At 36.8% G+C, this 24,790-nt stretch overlaps 13 protein-coding genes across 13 annotated transcripts, besides 1 other annotated feature; 8 read left to right on the top strand and 5 right to left on the bottom strand.

The window, feature by feature from the left end:
- Positions 1 to 125: 125 nt before the first annotated feature.
- Positions 126 to 914, top strand: BEWA_007070 (ankyrin repeat domain-containing protein). Its single transcript, XM_004830907.1, has 2 exons — positions 126 to 657; positions 692 to 914. The coding sequence occupies exons 1-2, from the start codon at positions 369 to 371 to the stop codon at positions 859 to 861; spliced, it is 459 nt and encodes a 152-aa protein (XP_004830964.1). The 5' UTR covers positions 126 to 368; the 3' UTR covers positions 862 to 914.
- Positions 882 to 2,373, bottom strand: BEWA_007060 (nucleolar protein,Nop52 domain-containing protein; the record flags this gene model as incomplete). The annotated part of the gene is made up of 2 exons (XM_004830906.1): positions 882 to 940; positions 1,002 to 2,373. 2 exons carry the CDS (start codon positions 2,371 to 2,373, stop codon positions 882 to 884), a joined length of 1,431 nt encoding a protein of 476 aa, XP_004830963.1.
- A 310-nt stretch (positions 2,374 to 2,683) lies between these two features.
- BEWA_007050 (elongation factor Tu family member) lies at positions 2,684 to 4,433 on the top strand (the record flags this gene model as incomplete). The annotated part of the gene is made up of 2 exons (XM_004830905.1): positions 2,684 to 3,547; positions 3,582 to 4,433. The coding sequence occupies 2 exons, from the start codon at positions 2,684 to 2,686 to the stop codon at positions 4,431 to 4,433; spliced, it is 1,716 nt and encodes a 571-aa protein (XP_004830962.1).
- Positions 4,434 to 5,315: 882 nt separating this feature from the next.
- BEWA_007040 (helicase family member protein) lies at positions 5,316 to 10,566 on the top strand (the record flags this gene model as incomplete). Its single annotated transcript, XM_004830904.1, has 2 exons — positions 5,316 to 5,385; positions 5,426 to 10,566. 2 exons carry the CDS (start codon positions 5,316 to 5,318, stop codon positions 10,564 to 10,566), a joined length of 5,211 nt encoding a protein of 1,736 aa, XP_004830961.1.
- A 99-nt stretch (positions 10,567 to 10,665) lies between these two features.
- BEWA_007030 (N-acetylglucosaminyl-phosphatidylinositol de-N-acetylase, putative) lies at positions 10,666 to 11,545 on the bottom strand (the record flags this gene model as incomplete). Its single annotated transcript, XM_004830903.1, has 4 exons — positions 10,666 to 10,828; positions 10,862 to 10,969; positions 11,003 to 11,249; positions 11,281 to 11,545. The coding sequence occupies 4 exons, from the start codon at positions 11,543 to 11,545 to the stop codon at positions 10,666 to 10,668; spliced, it is 783 nt and encodes a 260-aa protein (XP_004830960.1).
- Positions 11,546 to 11,622: 77 nt separating this feature from the next.
- Positions 11,623 to 12,119, bottom strand: BEWA_007020 (uncharacterized protein; the record flags this gene model as incomplete). The annotated part of the gene is made up of 3 exons (XM_004830902.1): positions 11,623 to 11,757; positions 11,825 to 11,946; positions 11,987 to 12,119. The coding sequence occupies 3 exons, from the start codon at positions 12,117 to 12,119 to the stop codon at positions 11,623 to 11,625; spliced, it is 390 nt and encodes a 129-aa protein (XP_004830959.1).
- Positions 12,120 to 12,787: 668 nt separating this feature from the next.
- On the top strand, positions 12,788 to 13,863 carry BEWA_007010 (hypothetical protein). Its single transcript, XM_004830901.1, has 3 exons — positions 12,788 to 13,219; positions 13,255 to 13,617; positions 13,653 to 13,863. The coding sequence occupies exons 1-3, from the start codon at positions 12,983 to 12,985 to the stop codon at positions 13,767 to 13,769; spliced, it is 717 nt and encodes a 238-aa protein (XP_004830958.1). The 5' UTR covers positions 12,788 to 12,982; the 3' UTR covers positions 13,770 to 13,863.
- A 9-nt stretch (positions 13,864 to 13,872) lies between these two features.
- Positions 13,873 to 13,903: a sequence feature (AT_rich).
- Positions 13,894 to 14,846, top strand: BEWA_007000 (proteasome subunit beta type 3, putative). The gene is made up of 3 exons (XM_004830900.1): positions 13,894 to 13,948; positions 14,148 to 14,654; positions 14,697 to 14,846. The coding sequence occupies exons 1-3, from the start codon at positions 13,946 to 13,948 to the stop codon at positions 14,838 to 14,840; spliced, it is 654 nt and encodes a 217-aa protein (XP_004830957.1). The 5' UTR covers positions 13,894 to 13,945; the 3' UTR covers positions 14,841 to 14,846.
- Positions 14,847 to 15,112: 266 nt separating this feature from the next.
- BEWA_006990 (hypothetical protein) lies at positions 15,113 to 16,858 on the top strand (the record flags this gene model as incomplete). Its single annotated transcript, XM_004830899.1, has 1 exon — positions 15,113 to 16,858. One exon carries the CDS (start codon positions 15,113 to 15,115, stop codon positions 16,856 to 16,858), a length of 1,746 nt encoding a protein of 581 aa, XP_004830956.1.
- A 91-nt stretch (positions 16,859 to 16,949) lies between these two features.
- On the bottom strand, positions 16,950 to 18,376 carry BEWA_006980 (isocitrate dehydrogenase, putative; the record flags this gene model as incomplete). The annotated part of the gene is made up of 1 exon (XM_004830898.1): positions 16,950 to 18,376. Exon 1 carries the CDS (start codon positions 18,333 to 18,335, stop codon positions 16,950 to 16,952), a length of 1,386 nt encoding a protein of 461 aa, XP_004830955.1. The 5' UTR covers positions 18,336 to 18,376.
- Positions 18,377 to 18,899: 523 nt separating this feature from the next.
- On the top strand, positions 18,900 to 21,788 carry BEWA_006970 (DNA repair mre11 domain-containing protein; the record flags this gene model as incomplete). The annotated part of the gene is made up of 9 exons (XM_004830897.1): positions 18,900 to 19,687; positions 19,723 to 19,907; positions 19,946 to 20,004; positions 20,039 to 20,593; positions 20,627 to 20,772; positions 20,806 to 20,870; positions 20,905 to 21,101; positions 21,136 to 21,485; positions 21,518 to 21,788. 9 exons carry the CDS (start codon positions 18,900 to 18,902, stop codon positions 21,786 to 21,788), a joined length of 2,616 nt encoding a protein of 871 aa, XP_004830954.1.
- A 54-nt stretch (positions 21,789 to 21,842) lies between these two features.
- BEWA_006960 (phenylalanine-tRNA synthetase, putative) lies at positions 21,843 to 23,628 on the top strand (the record flags this gene model as incomplete). The annotated part of the gene is made up of 8 exons (XM_004830896.1): positions 21,843 to 22,124; positions 22,173 to 22,566; positions 22,602 to 22,717; positions 22,753 to 22,860; positions 22,897 to 23,006; positions 23,041 to 23,134; positions 23,170 to 23,262; positions 23,296 to 23,628. The coding sequence occupies 8 exons, from the start codon at positions 21,843 to 21,845 to the stop codon at positions 23,626 to 23,628; spliced, it is 1,530 nt and encodes a 509-aa protein (XP_004830953.1).
- Positions 23,629 to 24,312: 684 nt separating this feature from the next.
- On the bottom strand, positions 24,313 to 24,684 carry BEWA_006950 (hypothetical protein; the record flags this gene model as incomplete). Its single annotated transcript, XM_004830895.1, has 2 exons — positions 24,313 to 24,540; positions 24,574 to 24,684. The coding sequence occupies 2 exons, from the start codon at positions 24,682 to 24,684 to the stop codon at positions 24,313 to 24,315; spliced, it is 339 nt and encodes a 112-aa protein (XP_004830952.1).
- Between the last annotated feature and the right edge of the window lie 106 nt (positions 24,685 to 24,790).

Raw genomic sequence — 24,790 nt, 5'->3', positions numbered from 1 at the left:
TCTTGTTAATTGCTAAAATTAGTATTCCTAGAAATATTTTCCGCGCTTAGAGTTTGTTGATATGGTACCCACAATAGTGATGAGGATAACCTTTTCGGTTAAAACTTCAGTGGATCTTCATTTTCTCGGGTATATCCACCAGTGTATATATAATATAATTGCTTTATTTTTGTATAATATCATACGTAGTCGTAATAGTTTGAAAGTCATCGTTAAGATTTTAAATTCACTCATTTAATGATTCCAACTTCTAAAACACACTTGCGGTGACTATTTTAAACATCTTCCAGTGATTTATGTCTTTATAGAGGGAATAAAATACCATCAGGAATATTGTTGCTTCACAGATCATCACGAAATGGTATAATATGTGGGTTAAAAGGTTGATCAAAGTGTCAGATATAATCTCTTTACGTACTGCTAGAAATTTTGGAACATTTTATAGGGGAAATATATCTTCCAACATGTTTATAAATTCATTTTCAAGTTTGAGGCGCACATTCAGCACGAATAACAGAGCTGTTATACCTACAAGTTATACAAAAGCAGAGCTAGAAGTAGTTGATAGCATCAAGATGTTGATTGAAAAAAGAATCCGTCCAGTTGTACAACAAGATGGTGGAGATGTAGATTTTGTCTCGTTCGACCCAGCAACAGGTTACATACTATTCGTAAACATATAAATGTACAGGTTTTGTATATGTAAGGCTTAGTGGTGCTTGCGTTGGCTGTATACAAAGTGATACTACCCTTAAACACATGATCCAGGGGATGCTTTGTCACTACATAGATGAGATAACAGCAGTATACAATTGTAACGAAGACGGATATGTAGTATCAGGAAATTCAGCAAATGAATAATATAATATCAACAATGCAAGCTACACCAATATGGGCACACTAAATGGTCTAAGATTACTCTTCTTACGTTTTGGTATGGCTATAATAAGTTATATTATTGTAAACATGCATGCGGTGTATAGTAATCGTAAACAACTGACCAGTAACTTGATTTTTTTTCAAATTGAACACCACTTTCCTTTTGTCCTTTTTCTGAGAGTTTGGTGTAGATAATGCTGATGGTTGTGGAACACCATTACGAATGTTCTCTATTGCCTTCTTTACATCGATCACAACTTCGTGTTTAGAAATCGATTCATTTTTCCGAACCAAATCAACAATCTTATAAAGTTCATCACTAAATTTGAAACGATCCATCAATTTTAGCCTTTTAATGGAATACAAACTATAAAATGATAACTGATCCTGGACCCTCGGATCCCTTAGTTTAGCTAGAAGAGATTTACTTTTTTCATCAGATGCCTTTGTCTTTATTAAATAATTTTTTGTCTTATTAAGTAAAGCTAAATCATACAACCTTCTCTTTAAGGTACCCCCGAACCTTTGTGATAAAGAAACAAAGTGGTTGTTAGAATCACAACCTAGACAATCTGTATCTCCACATTCACCAAGGAAATTATGATCCGATAGATCAGAGTCCGGTATATCAAATGCAGATTTTATATTTTCTAAAAATCTTTTGGATGTATTTTCAGTTTTTTTATCAAGCTTTTTAACTTTTATGTCAGAGTTATCATACAATTCTAATGTTGATAGCATTAATTTACGATTATAAAAAGGTATCAATTGATCCTCAGAAAGATATCTCATAGTGCTTATTATAGGAGATAAATCAAATGATTCTATAGTGTCTAATTTATGAAATACATACGAATGTAGAACATCGAGCATGTGCTTGTGATCTAAAGTTGAAGCGATGAACAGAAACGGATATAGAAGATGCAATCCTTCCAACTGCGATAATTTATTAAACTCATTTTTTCCTTTAAGGTCCTCTACATTATTATTGAATTCTTCTACAAAAATTTGTGAAAACTGGAATCCTAATCCAGTAGAACGTTTAGAATATATGGTATCTTCATCTGTGATAATATCAGATATACGATCTATAGAAGTGATATCCCACTTGTTTTTATTCAAAAAAAACAATATTTCTGCGGTTAAAATTCTAACAAACAGCAGAATCTTGTCCATGCGATGTTTATCTAGTAGATGCCATTCACGGGAGAGCGATTCGAATAAACAATGAAAGTAGGAGTAGATATTATTTGTATTTTTCATAACATCGTGAAGTTGAACTATACGAACACATACTACGCGGAGTTTGAGGGGTTTGTCAGACATCCATATCGCATAGTACAGTGCCTTTGCGATTTTATTCATTGTAATCGGATCAATATCATCCTCTTTTTTGGATAAAAAATTCTTAAGATCCCTCAAAGCTTTGTTTCTTGTGTTTTCCTCAGTATTAGCCAACATATGGCATATCCTTTGAACGATCCTATCCTCCATATTTAATAATTTAAATACGTTATCCTATAGAAACTTTAAAGGATAAGTAGATATAGACTAAGATCACCAATTAATAGTCAAAGTATCCTAGTCTTTGACAATGAAAACATGAATATAAATGGAAACTGATGCCTGTTCTGAATAGGGGGCCAATGATTCTCTGCAAAGCAGCCGCCAGGTTACATTTAAATTTTAAATCCATCAATAAAATGTTTTGTATAATTGCAAATCTACTGTAAGTGCTATATCTTTCGAGAATTAGTACGGAACGTGCGTAGCATCGCGGTAGTTCAACATTAAAATTTCAGATATGCCTACAGTAAGAAGAATTAAAAACATAAAGTGGGATGAAGACGATCTAGATGACTATTATTCAGATGATTCTGATCCATTTGAGCCTTCATCCAGCAGAATAGACCCTAGGAAGAATGTGAAAACAAAACAAACCGAGCCTCCAAAGTCAGTGGCAAAAAACATACAAATTAAGCAGAAAACAAAAATTGATACTACAAAAAAGAATACGGATTCAGTTCCCTTTAGGAATCCCCTGAATGTAGTTGTATGCGGAGCTGTTGATGCTGGAAAGTCTACACTGTTAGGGCATATATTATCACTAACTAATTGTGTAGACGCTAAACTGAAGAATGTTAAAAATTATGCTTGGATTTTAGATCAGGGTGAAGATGAACGTGAACGTAACATCACTATTGATCCAACAAAATGCCAGTTCAATCTTCCATTACCGAAAGGTTCTAATCCTTTGAATTACAAATCCATAAAGGTAAATATCATTGATACACCAGGTCATCACGATTTGATGCATAACCTCATCCTAGGTGCTGTGTTTGCAAACTCTGCGATTATAATTATAGATTCCAATGACGTCTTAAAAGGGAGTGCGTTTGACAGATATTTTAATGAACATCTGTTACTATTATATTTTATCGGTATTCGGTATTTTATTATTTGTATAAACAAAATAGACAAATTTGATTATTCAAGCAAAGTGTATACTGATATTGTGAATCATATTTCTACTCTGTCTAAAATTTATTCCAAGGATTCAAAGATCATTTATGTACCAGTTTCCGGTCTCCAAGGTGTTAATTTGACACAAGTTCCGGAAGATGCTATGAACTGGTATTCTGGACCTTCTTTGCTTCAGGCTCTAGAGGTATATTTTTGTGTTTTATACTGTAAACGTTTAGGAGGTTGCAATCGATTTAATTTCGAAGCCAGTGGTGGTTTATAATGATAGACTTCTATGTCATATATTTGACCTATGGGAAGTTGGGAAAACAAACATTTCTTGTTCTTGTTTTGTTGAGGGAAATGAAATGAAAGTCCCAGTTAATATGGTAGTTTTACCAAATGCCGTTGAAGTAAAATGTTCAAAAGTCAGTTTCTCAGAAGTAGAAGATGTTTCCTGTGGAAAAGCAATTATGAATTCCCTAAGTGATTTAACATGTAGAATGGGAAATGTATCAATTGATACAAAAATGGAAGGTTCTCAAGGGGCTGTTCCCAAATATTTGAATGATTTTGTTGATAACATTCAGCTAAAGGGTGCTGAAATAATTAATTTGATACCAACGGCGCTAATGGTTGATTGTGACACATTTTCTAGAATAAAGACTAATAATTCTAGTATAAGGCAGCAAAAGATCTTGAATTTATTTGTATTCATTTCGAAGCACACTCAACAAAAACTTACTTTGGGGGAAACTGTTGAGTTATATGTTGGCTACTCTAAAGACTGCGCTGTTATTACATCCGTGTCCAAAATTCTCGAGGGAAATGATATTAAAAAGCTAAAGAAAGTGTTCTCACTAAACCCTGGTGAATTTGGATTTATAGGTTTTTCATGTTGCAACACTCCTCTATTCGTCGAACCCCTCTCTCAGAATCACTCGTATATTAATAAAACAATATCCCTTTTGAGTGATATAGAGCACGAAGTTACAGAAAGCTCAGAACCCATTGGGCTATTGAGCAGGGCTTTGGTACGTTGTGGAGGAAATGTTATCGCAGGCGGTATAATATGTCATAATTTCACATAAGTACATACGTTAATGTGATGTAATACAAACTTTTTAATATATACGTTTATGGGTGAGGCATAGGCTAGCGAGAGTTTCAAATAGCTGTAAAGTGGACATAAGTTGGGAGTTTAATGCATAAAGATGAAATACAACTAATAATTCCCAAAACACAACTACACACTTGTATTCTAGTACACATGGTGTGTCTATCAGCCGGTGTGCAAGCTTCGGGGTTTATAAGGTTACAGGGAAGAACCATAGAAACATTCCGGCCCATCAATGAGGTATACGCTGGTCCAAAGAAGGTAAACATGATCAAATTAATTTATTATTTCTCCCTGAAGACCCCATTGATGTTCTGCCATCCAATCCCCCACTGATATTTAGCCTCGAAGAAATGTTATAACCGCAACACACCATTTTTGTAATTTTTAGGTTATTGTACATGGTGTTACACACAGTAGCTTTCGCTACCCTGTGTAAAAATTTTGGAATCTTGAAGATGATAAGTTCACTTCATTAAACTTGATGTGACTTTTATTGACCTGTGATTTTAAAACACCCTGTAATCCTTCATATTTGTCAACCTGGAAGAATTTTTACTGTATGTTAAACATATTGTATTCTTTTGATTCCTTCTGTTTTCACTTGCCATTTAAAAATAATCATCTATATTGATTCAATGTAGTTTAAGACAATGAATGTGTACTGATATTCTCGCTATTATTTTTAAATATTTTTCAAAGAATCACTAATGTTTTTATTTCACATTTTAATCGTTTATGAGGGTCACTAAACACGTATATTAATTAACCCTAAAGCTCAATAGAGAACGTTTTGTTCGGACTACACTCAATATTTTTCGATAAATTATTTCAAAGCACTAAAACCATATAAAGCATGGCGCCTCGAAGGGGTTGGTGCAAATATTGTCACGACGATTATCGTCCGGGTGATATTATTATTCGCTGTAAGTTTAGCCGTGTAATCAATACACATCACATATCTAGGTATAACTTGCCCAAAGACATTTCATAAAGAATGTTTAGAACAGGATATTCTTACAAATTCTCTGTTAAATGCTAATATTGTTGATGATGAAACTGGAAAGCTGGATCTATCCAATTTCCGCTGTGAAAACTGTCTACAATACGCAGATAGTAATGAAATTGTGAATGACGAACGTTGTAAATTATGCAAAGAAAAAAATAGGGACTCTTCTGACATACTTTTGTTATGCGATGGTTGTCCAAATAGTTATCATATGTCTTGCCTAGAACTGCAAGTTGAGCCGGATTCTGATAAATGGTATTGCCCAATGTGTCGTCCAGACAATTTTAAGGGAATAAATGTGAGGAAGTCGCGTAGAAACCCACTAACTGATTCTAGTGATCATGTCAATTCTTCCATTTGCTATGTTTGTCAAAGGCATGGAAAATTATTAGGTTGTGATTTTTGTAGTAATGCATTTCATCACGATTGTTTGCCGGAATTTGATGTTGGCACAATAGGTGATGTTTGGGAATGCCCATGTTGTAAAGGAGAGGATCCATTTTTAAATCAGATGCACAAGCGATGGACTATACAACAGATTGAGAAGAATGTTAAAACTAGAAAGAAATGTATATCATATTGGAAGAACCAAATAAGCAGGTATAGAACAAGATTCTTGTTAGCACATAAGAGAGAACTTGAACCCTTTGTTACCGACAAGGTCATGCAATCGCTTTTGCGTACATTTAACATCCACGGTGGGGGTAAAAGGACGAAAGGCACAAGAAGCATTGAGGTTCAATTGGAATCCCTCGAAGAAGAAGAGTTTGCCGAGTCCAACAAATTTATAATTAAAGCTCATAAGAGCGCATATTACCCTAGCGGTCGTAAAATGGAAAGTAAACCCCTTAGAGCCGGGGTTACATTGAAACCGCATCAGGAGGATGGTGTGGATTGGTTATTAAAATCATTTCTTACCGGAGGAGCAATTCTTTCAGATGAAATGGGACTTGGGAAAACCATACAAACTTTGTGTTTTTTGTCATATTTAAAACTTATGAACATTGAAGGTCCTCATCTTATTGTGGTACCATTGTCTACAGTGGGAAATTGGTTGAGAGAAGTCCATAGATTTACTCCACATTTAACATTTATTAAAATTTGCGGATCCAGAACTGAACGTTTACATGCTATGGAGGATAGATTAGCATATAATGGCCTTTACGACTTGTATATTACTACTTATGAAACCGTGAAAAGTGAAGAACCGTTTTTCGTGGAAACGGTAAGTCGTTGGCAATGTTTGGTTTTGGATGAAGCGCATCGTATAAAGAATCAATCAGGTGCAGCTCGTCACTCTATGGATAGAATTTCAGCAAATATGCGTCTTTTACTTACAGGAACACCACTTCAAAACAATGCTACAGAACTCTTTACTCTTATCAATTTTATGTTTCCTGATATGTTCAAAGATTCTGCAATCATTGAAGAGGCATTTACAAATGCACAAAAGAAGGGACAAACTGATGATTCTATTATGGATGGTTCTTTTAATAGGGAAGATTTAGAATCCATAAAGTTGCTTTTGGGTCGGGTTATGTTGCGTCGTTTGAAGGAGCAAGCAATAACATTACCTAGAAAAATATTCCATGATGTTTGGCTTCCATTGAGCAAGGTATCCTTGTCTTGGTATAGAACATTAATGAACGTGCGTTCTCTTATGCAAGAGAATGTATCCATTAAAAAACTCTTGGGTCTGGTCATTAAAATGAGAATTGTCTGTGGTCATCCTAGAGGGATTGTTAGTAGAAGCACTCAAGCTGAAAAACTCTTTGAATTTTTTAAACAAGAAGAACTTCGTCGTCAAAGTGAAGTTGAGATGCAAGCCGAAAAATTAAAGGAAATGAAAGGTAACGAACATATTACAGCTAGTGCAAAGTTGACATTTTTGGACAAACTCTTGCAGCAACTTCACTATGAAAATTGCACAAGAGTTCCAGGTTATTCAAAACTTTTTAACAATCATCTCAAAGAATTGGATACGTCTGCAAAACACAAAAAGAAGTTCAAGAAGAAAATGAATAAGAATGTATCAACAGGCCAAACTGATGGTAATGCTGATCTTTCTACAGATGCTGGTGAAACTTTGGTCTCTGAAGATAATACCAAAGAGGATAATCCCCCTACCATCGATACTTTTATTCGAACTCCACGCTCTACAGCCAAAGATAGTCTCTATCTCTCTGATGGATTATTTGAAACGCCATTGGTAAACGAGTGTCCATATGTCTCTCTGAAAATTTTTGAAAAGGCTCAGGATGAAGAAAATAAGCGCAAAACGGATTCGAACATTACAGTTGTTCCAGAGGAATTTATAAGTTCGGCAAGGAAGAATGATAGGAAGATTATAGATTCTGACGATGATTTTGATGTTCCAAAGAATGAAGAGATCAGTATCAAAACTGAGGTTACAGAACCGCAAATTAAGAGTGAAGATGATCTAGTTATCAAGGAAGAGAGTTTACCTGAAAGTGGTATAAAGACCGAACACAGTAATGTTAACAGGAAGCCTATGATGCACAAGGTCCTCGTATTCACCCAATTCCAGCTCGTTTTGGATGAACTAGAAGCCTATTGTTGCTCCAGAGGATGGAAGTATATGCGTCTCGATGGTACAACAAATAAATTGATCAGGGAACTCGATATTCGTGAATTTAACGCTCCAGAAAGCTTATATTTCGTTTATCTAATTAGTACTAGAGCTGGTGGTTTGGGAATAAACCTAACAGCTGCTAATCACGTTGTACTTTACGATGAAGATTGGAATCCATTCATAGATCTTCAAGCCATTGACAGGGCTCATAGGATAGGTCAAAAAAGAGACGTACATGTTTGGAAACTTATTTCAGAATGGACTGTGGAAGAAAGAATGGCTTTGAGAAGAGAACAAAAGTTGCATCTTGATAAACTCTTGATCAATTCTAATCATGAAATAGACTATGAAGACATTTCAGAGACTCCAATCATGACACTTTCCCCAGCTGCGATTCTCAAGATGATGATGCATGGAAATAAAGCCCTGAAATACATGAATTGTGAGGAGATCATAGAACTACCTCTGGATGATATCGTTAGTAGAGGAAGAAGGAAACCACCTATGGAGTTTGACGATGCTATGGATGATGATTTTATAAATGATGATGGTGCTGATGCCTTTATCGACGAGATTTGTGATGACGATGAAAATATAGATGTCAATGAAGTTATGCTTCAGGAAGATTATATCCAACCAATCGAGGCTCAAACAAGTTTGGAAAATAATGATTCTATAGATGAAACCGAACAACCCTCTGAATCCAATAACCTAGAATCCTCATTCACTGATTTAAATATGGATGGTAAGGATTTATCTATGCTTATAGATGCTTCTGGAAGGTTGTCAGTGAATAAAAGGGTAAAGAGAATGTATCCAAATAAAGAAGACCGAACAGAAATGTTAAAACAATTGGAGAGTGCAGGATTGTTGTGGAGATCTGGAAGGGAAAGAAAACCGCCTTCAACTATGTATGTCCCCGAGTCATGGCGCAAGAAAACGGAAGTAAGACAATTCCGCCATGAAGTCAGATGTTTCTGTTGTGGTTTTGGAAAGGGTCATAAGGCTAACTATAAGGACAAAAATGGTGAAACTGCTGAGGTGGAATATGGTGAATTGATACAGTGTTTCAGATGTCCAAAATCATATCACAAATTCTGTGAAAGGCTACCGGATGATACTCGCAAGACATGGACATGCAGATGGCACGAATGTTGTTTGTGTTTTAGAAAAAGTTCACAATGTGGAAATCTTTTGATTCATTGCTCAAACTGTCCAACTAGTTTCTGTTATGATTGTTTCCCTCCTGATTATACTAGACACTATGTTGGAGAAGATTACTACCATTCGCTAAACCAGCGTGGAATGAATGCGAATTCACATAACTGGATTTTCTTTTTGTGTTCAAAATGTAAGATACAGCAGGAGAAGGAAAAGAGAAAGAAACTTACCGGAGAAGAAAAGGAGGCGCGACAAAGATTACAGAAAGAATTGAGGAGTCAAATTATGAATGATTTGGAAAGAAAGAGGATGAGAACAAAGGACGGTAGAAAGAGCACTATAGAGGCTCTGAAGGGAGCCGACATGGAACTTGAAAATAGAATGAGAGAACTCTATGAAGGTCTATTCCCACCAAATCTCCTTAGTGAAATTAAGCAGAGGATAGAGGATGCAAAAGTTAAAAAGGAAGCAAACGACAAGGCTGGAATCGCAAAGACCAAGAGGGAGGTATCATTTTTGAATACCAAACTACCCTCAAAACTGTTGACTATCTGTGATAACTGTAAAATACCATTCCACAACACGTTTAAATATCCTGGCCAATGTCCATTTCCAAAGGAGTGTATCAAAATTGATTTTAATATTAATTGTCATAAAAAATCTTCCGTTAATCAGGAAGATTCTGCCATGTCTACAGATGATATTGGACAACATGATGAAACTTCAGATATTTCTAATAAGGATGAAACAAATCCATCCGTAGTCAGTAGTAGTCCAGAACTGAAAAGTACGTCTTCTGAAAAGGGAAAAACAGAAATGTATGTAAAAACAATTAAAAAGACAGCATGTTCAAAATGTCAAGTTGTTCAAACGGGCAAATTTATACATTATAGAAGGCATTGTGACCTTTTAACAGCGGAGGAACTTTCTGAATATACAGAACGTCGTAAAAAGGTTGAAAGCGCCCTGGAAATGGTATCCAAGGCGTCTGTAAAGACACCTAATTCTATAGATTATTCAACATTTACTAACACTAAGCTAAAAATCACCTATAATCAAGTGATCGATGAGTGTGATATTGTCTTTGGGGACTTGCTTATTAAAGCCGGTATTCCAATAAAATCCATAAATAGGCTTACTGTAAAAGAATTCCAAGCAAATAAACAAAATTTAATTCATCCTACTAGTACCAATTTGCAAAGCTATATTTCTAATGCAAATGTTTCTACCGGGTCGTCACAGCCGGTTTTATTAGTGCCACCACTGAAATTATCGCCACTCAAAGAAGATGATAATTCGAATGAATTTACTATCCCAAAGATAAAAAATATAAATGGTGAATAAATGAAGAATTTTAACATGATTTTAAAATTTTATCCATGTAACACAATTAGAGAATGGGCCATAATTTAATTTGATAACACACATTTATGCAGGATGTATTTATAAATCTGAATGTTTTTCGTGTGGATCTGATTGGATAAAAATGTTTATATAACTATATGCGGATAATAGTGCCCAAAATGGGTGATACCACTGCACTTGACTTTTGTATAATTGCATATTCTTGTAAACATCAAGTGAAGAAGGAAGTATTATGCACGTCCTGTTAATTAGTTTTATCTAGAATGCAACAAACCTGCTGAACATGGAATTAAGGATACTAAGAATTCCAGAGTATTTATTTAAAAGGGACAGTGAGGTAAGGAACCAAACATTCAAAGCAGGAAAATCCTTTTCTACGGCCCTATAAACGATGATTTTTACAATTTTAAAATACCTCACTGAGTCAGATGTGCTAATGTGGTTTGGATGTTTTGAAACACCAAACTTATCAAAAGTGAATATCAGTGATATCCCATTTGCCTTGATAAAATTTGCAATATAACCCTTTACAACTTCAGTATCCCATTTATCGTTTCCGTCTTGAAATTCCGGAACGTCCAATAGGTTACACTTAAAACCCTGTTCTTTACAAACTTGTCTAAATTCCAATTCTCTTGTTTTCCCCTGTCCCTTGAAATTCCCTAAGAATAGTTTAAGCGTACGGTTACTCACCATTTGAAAGTGTCAAGATATATATATTCTGGTTTAAATCGGGTCTAGACTCTAGAACTCTCTTTACGAACTTTATCGTAGGCATAAAGAACATGGACTCATCATCCGGGTGTGCCAATACCAAACCAACAGAACCGCTAGTTCTCAGATAGCTTAGATGACTGGTTTCTAGAGCCTGCAATATTTGTTTCTCCACAAGGCTGTTTTGACGAAGCACCAAGTGATACACAGCAACCACCAAGAGCACGACCACTGGAAACTTCATCCCAGGTCACATATAGAGAGAATTTGCAAATATAAAGACACAAAAATGTATAAAGAATGATGCAAATTAGACTGAGTCTACTCGGCGGCTATCTTGGTGTAGACAACGGAGGTTGGGAGTGCGTACACCTTGCTAAGGATAAAGGCATAGTAGAAACCGGATGAAAAGAGTCCGAATGAGAAGACGAGGCAAGCCACGCGTTTCCTCAACAACTAAAGAAAAATGTGTAAAGAAAGACTCGGGCCATATAAGGTAAGAATAACATAAACGTCAACCTACGTTTTCACCAGTGGAAATATAAAGCATACATGAGCCAAGCAAGAAGGCAAAGAGAGATACGCCCAAAGCGACACAGAAACCGACATATTCATGTGGCTTGACAACCAAAAGGTATGAAGCAGCTAAATAATTGGTGTCAACATTATAACTTTGTAAACTAACCAGCAAAAGCGGCGGAAACTACGCTAGAAAGGAGTAAAGAACGCTTGGAATGCTTCCTAACAAAAGCGGTGATTCCACCAACGAAAAAGAAAAGGGCGCTAAGGGCAGCGGGCAATACAATTAAGCACGGCATGTTTACAAGACTAATAAATGATGAAAAAAGCAAAATGTAAAAAGTATAAGAGCCTATAATCGTAGTGGTCGGAGGATCATCTCGTTCGTTGGAATTAATGGGGTTAAGAAAGAAAACCAAGGACAAGTTCCCTTCGATCCTATAATCTCAGATAATATTATACAATTTGTTGTCAAACCTTAATATTTGTATCTACAACATCTGGTTGTATTCTTGAGGGAATAGAAGATTTTATTCTACTTTACCGCAAACCGTGTGTGTACACTCAAGCTTTAGTGTTTTGATACAACAAAGATATCTATGCCTATCATGATTTTTAGCTAATTTAGGATTGCTTTGTATCCAGACACTCCCATAGGTTACAGATATTTTCGGTATTCCAAGCTGCTATTTTGTTGAGGTGTGAACAAAATCTATTTTATCTGTGTATATCCAGCTTTAGACTCCTTTAAGATATACCTGATTCTAAATCTTGGTGTCACATTTCAAAGTTCTACCTTCCTAGTCAAATGTGCGTCTTGCAGCTTCTTTCAGTCCTCTTTAAATTTGATTTAATAATCGTATCACCGTATATTCTGTGGAAGTTGTCCTAATTGAGAAGTCCTTTGTTATTTCGCTCTCATCCCCACCTTCGTCGAGATGCGCTACGTTCCTCTCGCGCCTCTTCCAGTTTATGTTCCATAGTTTTAAGCTTTCATGCTATTTTAACGTCTAACTCACTCTGAGTTTGGCAAATTGTGGTCTTCTACTGGGTTTTACCCGCTTATATGATACAGCAGCTTCCAAGATATCCTATCGAGGCCTTTGCCACTTTTAATGCCTCAAATGACTAAACTCATACATGTATACCAATAGATTGTAAAATGATTTACGATCAGACTCCAAAGACCAAAAAAATGGCTGTTCGCACCCATTTAAAAGGATCTTCAGTGGATAGCGAACTCTCAACTGGAACATTCGTCTGTACTACATCGGAATGCTCGGCTTCAACATGCGACAGTTTAAGGAATAAGAGAAGGAAGCGAATAGGATCGACAAAGAGGGTCATAAACCGGAATATTTCAATTTCAAACGACGATAATTTACATAGTGATACAGATGTTTGTTTACTTTATTAAATTACACTCTTATACAGAGCAGCGATGTCGCAGAACTTAAAAGTGAAGATATAACAGAGGACAGGATTTGTAGACGCTGTGATAAGCTCACATCGGAGCTAACAGAGTTGAGAATGCAACACCATGATACATGGTTATCAAACATTAAACCCCTGGAAGAGATGCTTCTTATGAAGGAGTCAACGATAGACAGGCTACAGAGCGAAATACTGGAAAAGGACAAACTGTTATTGAAGGCTCAAAAGGTAGAAACTAAGAAACAGGAAATGGATACAAAGAGGAGAGAAAGTTTAATCAAGCTCCAAGAAGAGATACGTTTGCTGAAACAAAAGAATGCGAACAAGAGTATACAAATTAGGGAGCTTGAAACATCCATTAAGGTGAGTGCCCATGCCAGACGTTCATGAACTTGTAGGTCAAGGATGATAATATATCGCAACTGGGTATCGTAATCGAAAGGTTGGAAAAGAACGCATTAAGGGATAGTGAGATTATTAAAAAGCTCAGATCTATGCTCGAAAACAAGAGCTAGTCTATCACTAACGCGACACCATGTACAAGATCCATGTGTAGATGTAGCCTTTCTATCTGGGTGGTGCTGTGATTCCAATAATAGCAAATTCCCAACTCAGATGTTTTTATTTTAAATTTTTTAAAACTAATTATGCGTGTGTAAAGTATATATGTCAAGGATACTTTGCAACAACAATGGTACGTTCATAATTTTGCTCTATACGCTCCTACGCAAAATTTACATCTATATAAAAGAGATTTTTATGTCAATTTATCACATTTCAACCACAATTTCGTGTATGTAATGGACATATACGCGTTCATGTCATCAGTAGCCGCCCATACTGACAAATGTCTACAAATAACTTTGTAATCTCTACGCAAATATAATATTTAGGGAGATATATCATCATATAATGGAGGGGCCGTTGTGGCTATGGTAGGCGATCAATGTGTAGCAATCGCATGTGACAAAAGGCTTGGAATGAACCAACAGATTACAATAGGCACAAATTTCCCAAAAGCCTTCAGAGTTACTGATAAATCATTCTTTGCTGCCTCAGGATTGGCTACAGATGTGCAGACAATGTATGTAAATCATCCATGTACACCTTGTTGTAGGAAGGAGGAAATCGAATTCAGAGTAAATATGTATGAGGCATCTAGTGAAAGTAAAATGAGCATTAATAAGCTCTCCAACATGGTCTCTACAATGTTATATTCCAGGAGGTTTAGCCCGTGGTTTGTCGAAGCTGTTGTTGCTGGACTAGACGCACAAAACAAACCATTCATATCATGTTTCGATCTAATCGGTGCCCCTTGCAACCCTGATGATTTCGTTGTGGCTGGAACCTGCGCTGAACAGCTGTACGGTATCTGCGAAGCTCTCTTCAAGCCGAACGCGGTATTTGTTATAAATGTATATACTCACCAACATTATACTCAGGGTCCGGATGAGCTCTTTGAAATCGTATCACAGTGCTTAATGGCTGGTATAGACAGAGACTGCCTCTCAGGTTGGGGAGCTCAAGTCTACATTATAACACCTACAAGTATATCACTACGTACACTAAAAACCAGAATGGATTAAGTTATTTTGCTTTTCTATACACATCGCGCATCTGTGGTCTATATAAGTGTTTAGGCGTCTGAATGTGAGGGGCTCTTTTACATAACAGTAGAATTTGTTACCTCTCAAATAAAAGTTTATCGCATAACGTATAAATTTGTACTCTATAAGCCCTTTTGGTATCTTGTTTTCGTAGTAAATGATGAAATTGTTTGTTTACTTTTCATAAAAACCTATTCCACCAAAATAGCCATTTTCTTCCTTATTCCTGCTATTTTATAGCATTAATTAAAATGTCAAATTCGCAATGTCTCTATAGAAATCTTTTGTGCGCATTTTTTAACCCAAAAAATGTCACAGATGATTTATGCTTGTGTTTTTTCAGGAATACTAGGCTCTTTTCCACACATACAAAGAATAGTAAAGATGTAGAAGGTAAAACTGCTGGAGGTACCTTAAATGTGGAAAATGAGTGTCCCATTAACTCTGGGAACAACGAGAACAAACTTGTTGATGGGCAAAAGCCCACAAAAGTTAAAGAGAATGATTCAATAAAAATTGGCTCCAAAGTTGATACTGATATTACAGAAGCGGCAAACAAATCCGTTGTGTTGAGAAAACCAATACCACGTAATTTCATAAAGGAGACATTGCTCCCTCATCTAGAACACAATGTAGCATATAATGCAGGCAAATTTCCGCCATCTGTCATGTTGCAAATAGGAATAGCATACTCAAAATTACCAGCCTTTATACGCCAACGTAGTATTGAAGATGCTCTAGTAGAAAGTTTTAGATATAGAATGGTTGATTTCGGTGTTTCTGACTGCATACAATTATTAAACACGTGTTTGCAGTTGCAAGGATTGCGATCAGTTGCTGTTTATGATGAAATCATATCCAGATTGGAAACCCCTCACCTTTATAATTCTATGACATCGTTAAATCGCTTGGGAGTTTGCAGAGCTCTATCGCGTATTATAGGAACTGCACAACCTATTAATGAAAAGGGGGAATCTTTTAAGCAACTTACATGTAGTTGGGGAATAAATGATTACAAAACATCAATACTTCGTCCATGGAGCTACATAGTGCGAAATATTCGTGACAAACGAATAGGTAGGTTAGTCGACAGATTAGTCACGTTTGGAGGAGAACGTATATTGCCACAACTAGAGGAAGATTTAAGTAAATATGGCACTTCAGAACTTACACATTTATTGTCTGTATTAGCTCAGCGGACAGAGCGTGACAATACAATTTTGGATTTTCCAATTGTGGCCATCCTAATGCATCATATAATACGCATGTATGACAAAACACCACTGCTATATTCTCTCTCTAATTTATGCAGTTTGTGTCGTCTAAAAATTAGACATGATAAATTCATTGAGCTTGTATCAAATGATCTCAAAGACCCCCTTAAAACGGCAAATATATATCATAAGCATTTAAGCAGAACTATATGGGTTCTGGCAAGATTTGATCTCCTCGATAAACTTTTGGATGACCTAATGCCTCATGTTATTAGGAACATTCCAATTTTTGATGCAGCTGGATTTAGTAGATTGGCACAAACTGTAAAGTACTATAAAGATTCTGATTACCCATCAATACAAAGTCTAAAAACTTCCTCAATCAAGATCTCCCTCTGTCTATTACCCAAAGCAAAGACATTGACAACAAAGGATTCTATATTCTTTTTAACTGGGGCTTTGTATTTGGAACTTTTGCCACTAAAATCGCAATGTGAAACCTTCGAATCTAGTTCAATACCAGTACCAAATGATAGCATACAAGTAACATGGGAATCTAACGAAAAATGGCTACCTAAAGCCAATCAATCTTCTACTCGTTCAAACTTCCTGAAAACTATTCTTGATACATTTGAACGCTTGGATTCAGATTATGATCTTGTGGAAATACAGAGAATTATAGACACCATATCCTCCTTCGAAAACTACAAATATATACTCGAGCTCCTACCAGAATCATGGAAAAGGATTGTCGAAGAGTACAAGAATGAAGACCATCAATAACTACTCCAAGGTCTAGCAAAATTTCCTCAATGGGAAGAAATAATTTTTAATCAAAATGTCTATACATGTAAACTATTTCAAAATAGAAAACTTATTTTACTAGGAACTCATGAACTTTTTCAATAAACAAGTCAGTGGTCAAAAAGTCCTTATCAGTTGCATTTGGATTAATAGCCAATGCAAGGTCCTTTGTAACAAACCCTTCGTTAATTGCAGAGACTGGAGCTTGTTCCAATTTCTTGCTGAATTCGACAAGGGCAGCGTTGTTATCCAAAAGACCACGACGTTCAAGGGCCTTGGCCCATGCAACAATAGTGGCCACAGGGTTAGTGGATGTCTTTAATCCTTTCTGGTATTGTCTAAAATGACGAGTAACAGTTCCGTGGGCAGCTTCGGACAAGAATGTCTTACCATCTGAGGAGAGCAAAACAGAGGACATTAACCCGAGAGAACCATAAGCTTGAGCAACAATATCCGATTGTACATCACCATCATAGTTCTTGCAAGCCCATACGAAGCCTCCAGCAGATTTTAGAGCCAATGCAACCATATCATCTATAAGTCTGTGCTCATATGTGAGACCTAGAGCTTCAAATTTATCTCTAAATTCTTTTTCATAAACTTCACTGAATATATCCTTGAATCTACCATCATAGGCCTTCAAAATTGTATTTTTAGTGGAAAAGTAAAGAGGAAGTTTCAAATCAAGTGCATAATTAAATGAGGACCTTGCGAATCCGTAAATGGAAGAGTCAAGATTAAACATTCCAATAGTAACACCTGGACCCTTGAAGTCATGGACCTTTACAACCTTTTTCTCTCCACTAGCTGGTGTGTAAACCACTTCCAAAGTACCTGGACCTGGTACTACAAAGTCTTGAGCGTTGTACTGGTCGCCAAAAGCGTGCCTTCCTATGATGATTGGTTTCTTCCATCCTGGTACAAGGAGGGGAACTTTTTGAGTCAGAATTGGAGCACGGAAAACAGTTCCGTCGAGAATGTTTCTGATGGTTCCATTTGGAGATCTGTACATGCGTTTGAGTCCAAATTCCTTGAGGCGTGCTTCGTCTGGGGTAATAGTAGCGCATTTTACACCGACGCCATATTTTTTGATGGCTTCAGCAGCCTCAATGGTGATTTTATCATCTGAAGCGTCACGAGATTGAATTGACAAGTCGAAATACTTCAAATCAACATCCAAGTGAGGCAGAATCAACTTTTCCTTGATCATACTCCACATGATACGGGTCATTTCATCACCATCGAGTTCCACGATGGGATTCTTAACCACAATCTTGTCCCCAAGGGTCATTTTATGTGAACTACTGGTCGAAAAGCAATTGCTAGGATGTAACCCTGGACGGTGAGGAGCGTTTCTTGTGATAACGTTGAACGCGTAGCCAAAGGCCACAAATGAGTTATGTAAAGATAAGAACCTTACCCCCGCGTGTACCTGTCGTGCCAAATGCATTGGCATTAGGAACAAAGTCTAAATATCAAAACAATGGTGTTTTGTAGAAAAATGTGATCCGAATGTCGACGAATAACAGAAGACGTAATGGGGGGTCTGCAGACCCTCTAGGGAGATATTATCCTTGCACATTTGGCAAATGGTTCTTCAATAGGACAAAATTATACTATAAGAGAATCCATTGTGCTCATATACGAAGTCATATCTCTTGCATAACTGTTGTTATCTCCATTCACGACTGCAGGTACTAGATCTCATCTACGAAGACGGAATACCAGTAAAATAATAGCTTTCCTACTTTTGTACTCTTATTATATTCATTTTTACGAAAATCACGGACCAAATCTCTTACACACCTCTATGTTTCCTCTCCTTCCAGACATGTTCATTGTTCATGTGCTACAACATCCACGATACACATTTACTTATTCACATTCCACATCTATTTTTGCCGTGTTGTTCAGAGGCGTGAAAAGGTGGAAGACTCCGAAGCTCCCTACATCATGCTCCTAGACGCTTGTTCAGTTGAAACATTACGAAGATGCTTTAAAGATATGCTTATTTGACAAAATGGTGCCTAAACCGATATCATTTCGTTCGGTGTGGAACAAGATGATGGCCAAAAATGATGAAGAGCCATTGTCTAGTCCAGCCAAACCCACACCGACACGTAATACACTGTCTTCTGACCCTCCAAATGTATTTCTAGCAAGTCCTTCTGCAACTAACAAATCAAAGTTGATACTACATCGCCCATCGCTGGTTTCTAGAGGATCAACGCTATCAGGTTGGTGTATTACACATTTGCCTATAACTCGCGATATACTCAAAAACAACGAACTTTTAGTATCACCCGATAAAAGTAAAAGTTCAATTATAGAGAAGGTTGAAAGCTCCTGTTTTGGAGGAGTCAAAGGGGGAAGAAGCATCACACTCTCCAGATTCACAGAAAGAGATGAAGTATCTGGAATAAGCATAAAATCGTTCCATGATAGAATAAAATCGCATGAAGTCTTTGAGTTTAACGAAAATGTCAACTCTAAAACTTGCTTTACAACTGGGTTATCTGAGTCCTTTGGAACCAAACCCTTGGAATCTACAAAGACCAATGTAACACTAGAAGATACGACGGATACTGAAACAACTATAAGTAAACCTGTTGTTGATGAGAATCCGGTATTAAAGATCTTGGTGGCTACGGATACCCATTTAGGATATAAAGAGGAGGATATGTACCGCCAAAATGATTCTATTAATGTATTCGAAGAGATTCTATATTTGGCAAAAAATCTAAATGCGGATTTAGTTCTGCACTCAGGGGATCTTTTTGACAAAAATCTGCCTAGTAGAAGTACAATGTACGTTACTATAATATGTTTACTGTAATCTGCAGGTATAAAACAATGGACCTTCTTAGCTCATATCTCATACGTACCCCTAATGATGACAAAGGGTTAGAAATAGATACTTCTGCAATTGTTCCAAGCACTTTGTCTACATCCAGTATTTTAGATGGGTTTAAGGTCTCAGATGAAAAAACAAATCACATTCCATTCTTTGTTATCCATGGAAACCATGGTAAGTAAATGTAGCATTCAACGATAAAATACACGCAGATAACCCTACCGAACAAAATTCGCTATCTCCTATTGACCTTTTGGATGTTGCTGGACTGGTACGTTTTCTTTTCCATTAATTTAAATGTTCAGGTGACATATTTCGGGAGGGTACATGATTTTAACGATATTGAGCTAAAGCCAATATTGATTAAAAAGAATAACATTAAAATTGCATTGTATGGAATAGGTTGGATTAAGGACGAAAAATTAGTCATGTTATTTAAAAATGAAAAGGTGAAATTTATCTTACCTGAGGAACCAGATGATTGGTATAAAATATTGCTTATCCACCAAAACCGTCATCCTAGGCGTGGAAATAACCATAATGATTATATTAGTCCATCTTTTCTACCAGATTGGTTGGATCTTGTAATTTGGGGGCATGAACACGATTGCTTTAAACTACCTCAATCATTTGGTGGTACTACACAAATTCTCCAATTGGGATCAACTATACAAACGTCTCTGGTGCCCGCAGAGGTACCACAAAAACATTGTTGTTTTATTGAAATTACCCTTGATGATGTGAAGTTTTATCCTATAACACTACAATGTGTCAGGAAACTTATATATAGGGAAATGTCTACAGCTTGTCTAGAACTAAAAGAAAACACTTCGGAAGAACTATCGAACAAACTTCATCAGGTATGTTAATACATCCATCGTCAATCTCTGTAGTCTATAACGAAAATTTTGGCTGAAGTACAAAACGATAAAAAAACTGTACTCTGTTCCACAGCACTGCATAACGTTGTTGGTACGAAAAATGAGGTATTCAAACTCAGGAGTGCTATCAAAAATGCAAAAGACGTCCCACTAATGAGGTAGGTCATCAAGCTATTCCATATATTTTGTAGGATCAAAGTTCATAGTGATGTATCACAAACCATAAATCCCAGGATTTTCGGAAATGCATACATAGGTACTAAAATTAATTCGTAAACATGCAAATCCAGGGTCCGTCGCAAATCCGAATGATATTCTAAGATTTTGGAGTAGCAATAAGAAGGAAATTTTGGACCCATCCGCTTCTATTACACATAGTAAAACTGTCAAAGATATTGTTCTAGCATCAATTCAAGACAACTGCCAATTATCCTTACTTTTAGAATCCGAACTCAACGAAGCAGTTAACAAATATGCATTAGGAATGGTTTGTCCGAATGCCTAGACACACTAATACGTAGGAAACACAAGTGATCAATGAGTATATAAGAAGCAGAGTAGCTTATATGCAAAACTACCTGAAAGAGAAGATGCGTGAAGCTGTAAATGAACAATTGAGTGATGATTTATACCAAGAAATTATAGAACGAACAGTAGCTGTGGGTTTTAAACATAGTAATTATAGCGATATACAGGCCAAAATGCAAGAGGAACGCACCTCAGCTGGGTTATCTAAACCTAGCAACAAATTTTTGTATGACGATATTAAGGATGTACAAAACGGAACACCAGAAGAAAAGGTGCGAGATATCCAGGACAAAGCCCTCACTAAAGATATGGAATCAAAGACTATGAACACTCCTGATATAAGGTAGATTCTATTCTTTAATCAAATTGCTTCAGGACCTCATTGTTCCCAAATTTCACACCAGGCAGAGCAGATACTGGAACACCGAATGCTAATCCAGCGAAAAAAAAGAGAGGAAGACCACCAAAAAGTGTACAAACTACGGTAAAAGTTCCATCAAGTGACACAAGGGTAGCTAATAAGCTCCAGAGAACTAGTCTTTCACAACATAATGGTGTTGTGGCAATCGCAGGCACAAAGGGTTATCAAAACACAATAATTGACCTTTTCTCAAGGAGAACAGACACAAATAAATTCAATATGTAAGAGTAGCCATATAAAATGTCGCTGTAAATTTATGTAAATACAAGTACTTGCAAAATGGCTTCAAAGGAAGAGGAATTGAACGTCTTGTTATCCAAGCTCAACTTGGCGTATGAAAAGTGCGATAATGGCACGCCAGATGTAGTAAATACACTGGATATTGATGCCGAAACTGAACATGATAAAGTTGTTAGCGGTGTAAAGAGTCTTATGGTCAAGGGATTCGTCACTCTGGAAGAACTCAAGCTAAACTCCTATACTTTATCTGAAGAAGGTCTCAAATATGCTACTAGCGGATCTCCAGAGTATCTTCTGGTGCAAGTTGTGGCCAGCAATCCGGTACGATTCATATCCTTCATCTATTCACAACTATACATGTCCATTTAGGGAATAAAACCTACTGAAGCGTCTTCTCAAGTTGAAAATGGAAAGATTGGCCTAAGCAAAGCGCTAAAATCCCAGATGTTGGCCATGGATAGTGATAAGGGGCTCATTCTAGGCAAAACAAAACTGGAATTTGACGTAACCCAAAAGATCCTTCTTCATGTAAAAGAATACGGTAGCTCCGAGAAAAACTTGATGGAGAAGCTTTCTGAGATCATTCCTAATGAGAAGGAACTAAACAATGAATTCGCAGATTTGAAAAAGCGCAAATTGATTTCGTCCAAGGTTACTGTGACCTATATGGTTAAGAAGACAGAAAACTATAAAAGTCAAGTCGTTCCTCAATTCACAGATTTAACGTCTGAACTGTTAGAAAACGACCTTTGGAAATCTCTAGGTATTTAAGCACCAAATACAATATTCATTCTACAGAAATTAAAAAATACAACTTCTTTTCAAGCGGCAAAAGAGTTAGCAACGGAGATTTCCACCCACTTGTTCACAGTATGGATGAATTTAGATACATTTTTACTTCAATGGGATTTGAGGTTAGTATATCTTCTCAGGTCTAATCTCTTTACAGGAGTTAGATACCTCAAAATATCTAGAATCAAGTTTTTGGTGCTTTGATTCACTGTATATACCACAGCAACACCCTGCTCGTGATACTCAGGATACATTTTTCACAAAGGTAAGATTACTCTCCGCAAAAAACATCTTTGTGCAGCATCCATCTTTGGCAAACCCCGAATTCATGGATGAAAACTACATCAAGAATGTCTCAATAGCCCACGGTGATGGAAGTATTTATAACAGTACGGGATGGAGATACGATTGGTATGTCTATTTGAAAACTGTTAAAAAAGTTTAGGAAACTGGATGAAGCCCTAAAAATGGTTCTGAGAACACACATTACCCCCTGCAGTGCCAGAGTGTTAAAAGCTATGGCAGATGAATATCAAAAGGTTTATTTAGTATATAGAAAATATAACATACACAGGGCAATCCAATAGTTCCTCGTCGCTTCTTTGCTATTGATAAGGTCTTTAGGAACGAAGCTAGCGACTCAACTCATCTATCCGAATTCCATCAGGTAAGGTAATGTTCATATCCTATAACATTCTAGGTCGAGGGATTGGTAGTGGGATACGACTTGGGTTTGGGTCACTTGATGGGAGTCTTGGAGACGTTTTACAAGTCAATTGGAATCACAAACTTGCGCTACAAACCAGCCTATAATCCATATACCGAACCTTCCATGGAGATCTTTGGCTTCCACACATCTCTAAACACATGGGTAGAAGTTGGAAATAGTGGCATATTCAGGCCAGAAATGCTTCTGCCAATGGGTCTTCCTGAAAACGTCACAGTCATTGCCTGGGGTCTCAGCTTGGAAAGACCTACAATGTTAAGGCACAACATACGCAACATTAGAGATCTAATCGGTTGTAAATACTAAATTTTATCTGTACTTGTCTTCATCCACGAGTCTCTCTAATTGCTCTTGCTCCCAGCGTCACATCGCGGGGTTGATGGCAAGCACACATTATCAAATTCTTTGAGTTAACACTCACATTAAAATGTATCGCAAGTTCTCACTCGTTATTCTCATTACAGGTATCTACATTTCCACAAAAACGCCAATACACAGAATTTATCATTCTAAAAGCTATAGGCTCGGCAAATGTGTTTGCACAGGAAGAGTATCCAGACATAGAAGCTCTAACTCTACAAGATGACTTATCCAGTCTATCAGAATGCTCAGCTGTAGTCGAGCCGGACCATCCGTTGCTCAGATACTGCAAAAACAATTCAATCTGTAGGCTCCTAGACAATAAAAACGGATACCTCCACGCAATATGTGACTGTACATCAACTATAACCGATACACATTACTACACCGGGCCAAGATGTGAAACCAGTAAGTTTAGTCCATCTGAAAATATCACCTCTTAGGAATCCCAATTAACTATCGTTCCAATGGTATTCCCTTAATCCACAAAAATATATTTTTCAGTATCCGGACTACTAAACACTTGCTGGTTAGAAGATCTCCTGGGCCTCAACTCGTGGAAGAACGATTTCACCAGGGTCGGATCCCTTTACTAATCAAAACGTATTTGTAAATAAATACAGAATAAAATTACAAGCCAAAAGTATATCCTACTTGAGGATGCCTCTTGGAAAGAGTTAAAAGACTTTCTTTTGCCATCTCGAGGCCCTTGGAATCCAACACATCGCTCTCTTCTTTAATGTAGCTTTCAAGATCTATTGCATAGTTAAATAACCTTCCTTTTGTGTCATTTAAAACACTTTCTGATTCATTGCACAGCTCCAATGTCTTTTTCGTCTCGTGATCGTTTCCCCTTTCCTAAACCATACATCTATTCACGGAGATATTCACCTTCAAAGTATCCAGTTTTGACTGTAAACCTTCAAACTCCTTCAGGTAAATTTCATACTCCTTAAGGGTACGAGAGACAGAAGAACGCTTAACGTCCAGCAAATTCGACATCTCACATTCGCAAATCACTAAGGTGAATGCATAAAAGTGGCAAATAATGTGCAAAAAATAAAAATGTTAGAGAAAAGCGTACACAAAGGCAATGGGGGTGTACAAG

This window comes from Theileria equi, chromosome 3 (assembly GCF_000342415.1).
Source record: "Theileria equi strain WA chromosome 3, complete sequence".
NCBI classification, from domain to species: Eukaryota; Apicomplexa; class Aconoidasida; order Piroplasmida; family Theileriidae; genus Theileria; species Theileria equi.
The sequence above is the reverse complement of the archived record's forward strand: the minus strand, read 5'-3'. Positions and strand labels throughout refer to the sequence as shown.

Coding starts and splice junctions, on each gene's coding strand:
- BEWA_007010 (XM_004830901.1), top strand. CDS start 12,983: ATGATTTACGATCAGACTCCAAAGACCAAAAAAATGGCTGTTCGCACC. Junction 13,220..13,254: donor ATTTACATAGTGATACAGAT/GTTTGTTTACTT, acceptor ACTCTTATACAG/AGCAGCGATGTCGCAGAACT. Junction 13,618..13,652: donor AGCTTGAAACATCCATTAAG/GTGAGTGCCCAT, acceptor ATGAACTTGTAG/GTCAAGGATGATAATATATC.
- BEWA_007000 (XM_004830900.1), top strand. Junction 14,655..14,696: donor CTCTCTTCAAGCCGAACGCG/GTATTTGTTATA, acceptor CATTATACTCAG/GGTCCGGATGAGCTCTTTGA.
- BEWA_007070 (XM_004830907.1), top strand. CDS start 369: ATGTGGGTTAAAAGGTTGATCAAAGTGTCAGATATAATCTCTTTACGT. Junction 658..691: donor CTCGTTCGACCCAGCAACAG/GTTACATACTAT, acceptor ATAAATGTACAG/GTTTTGTATATGTAAGGCTT.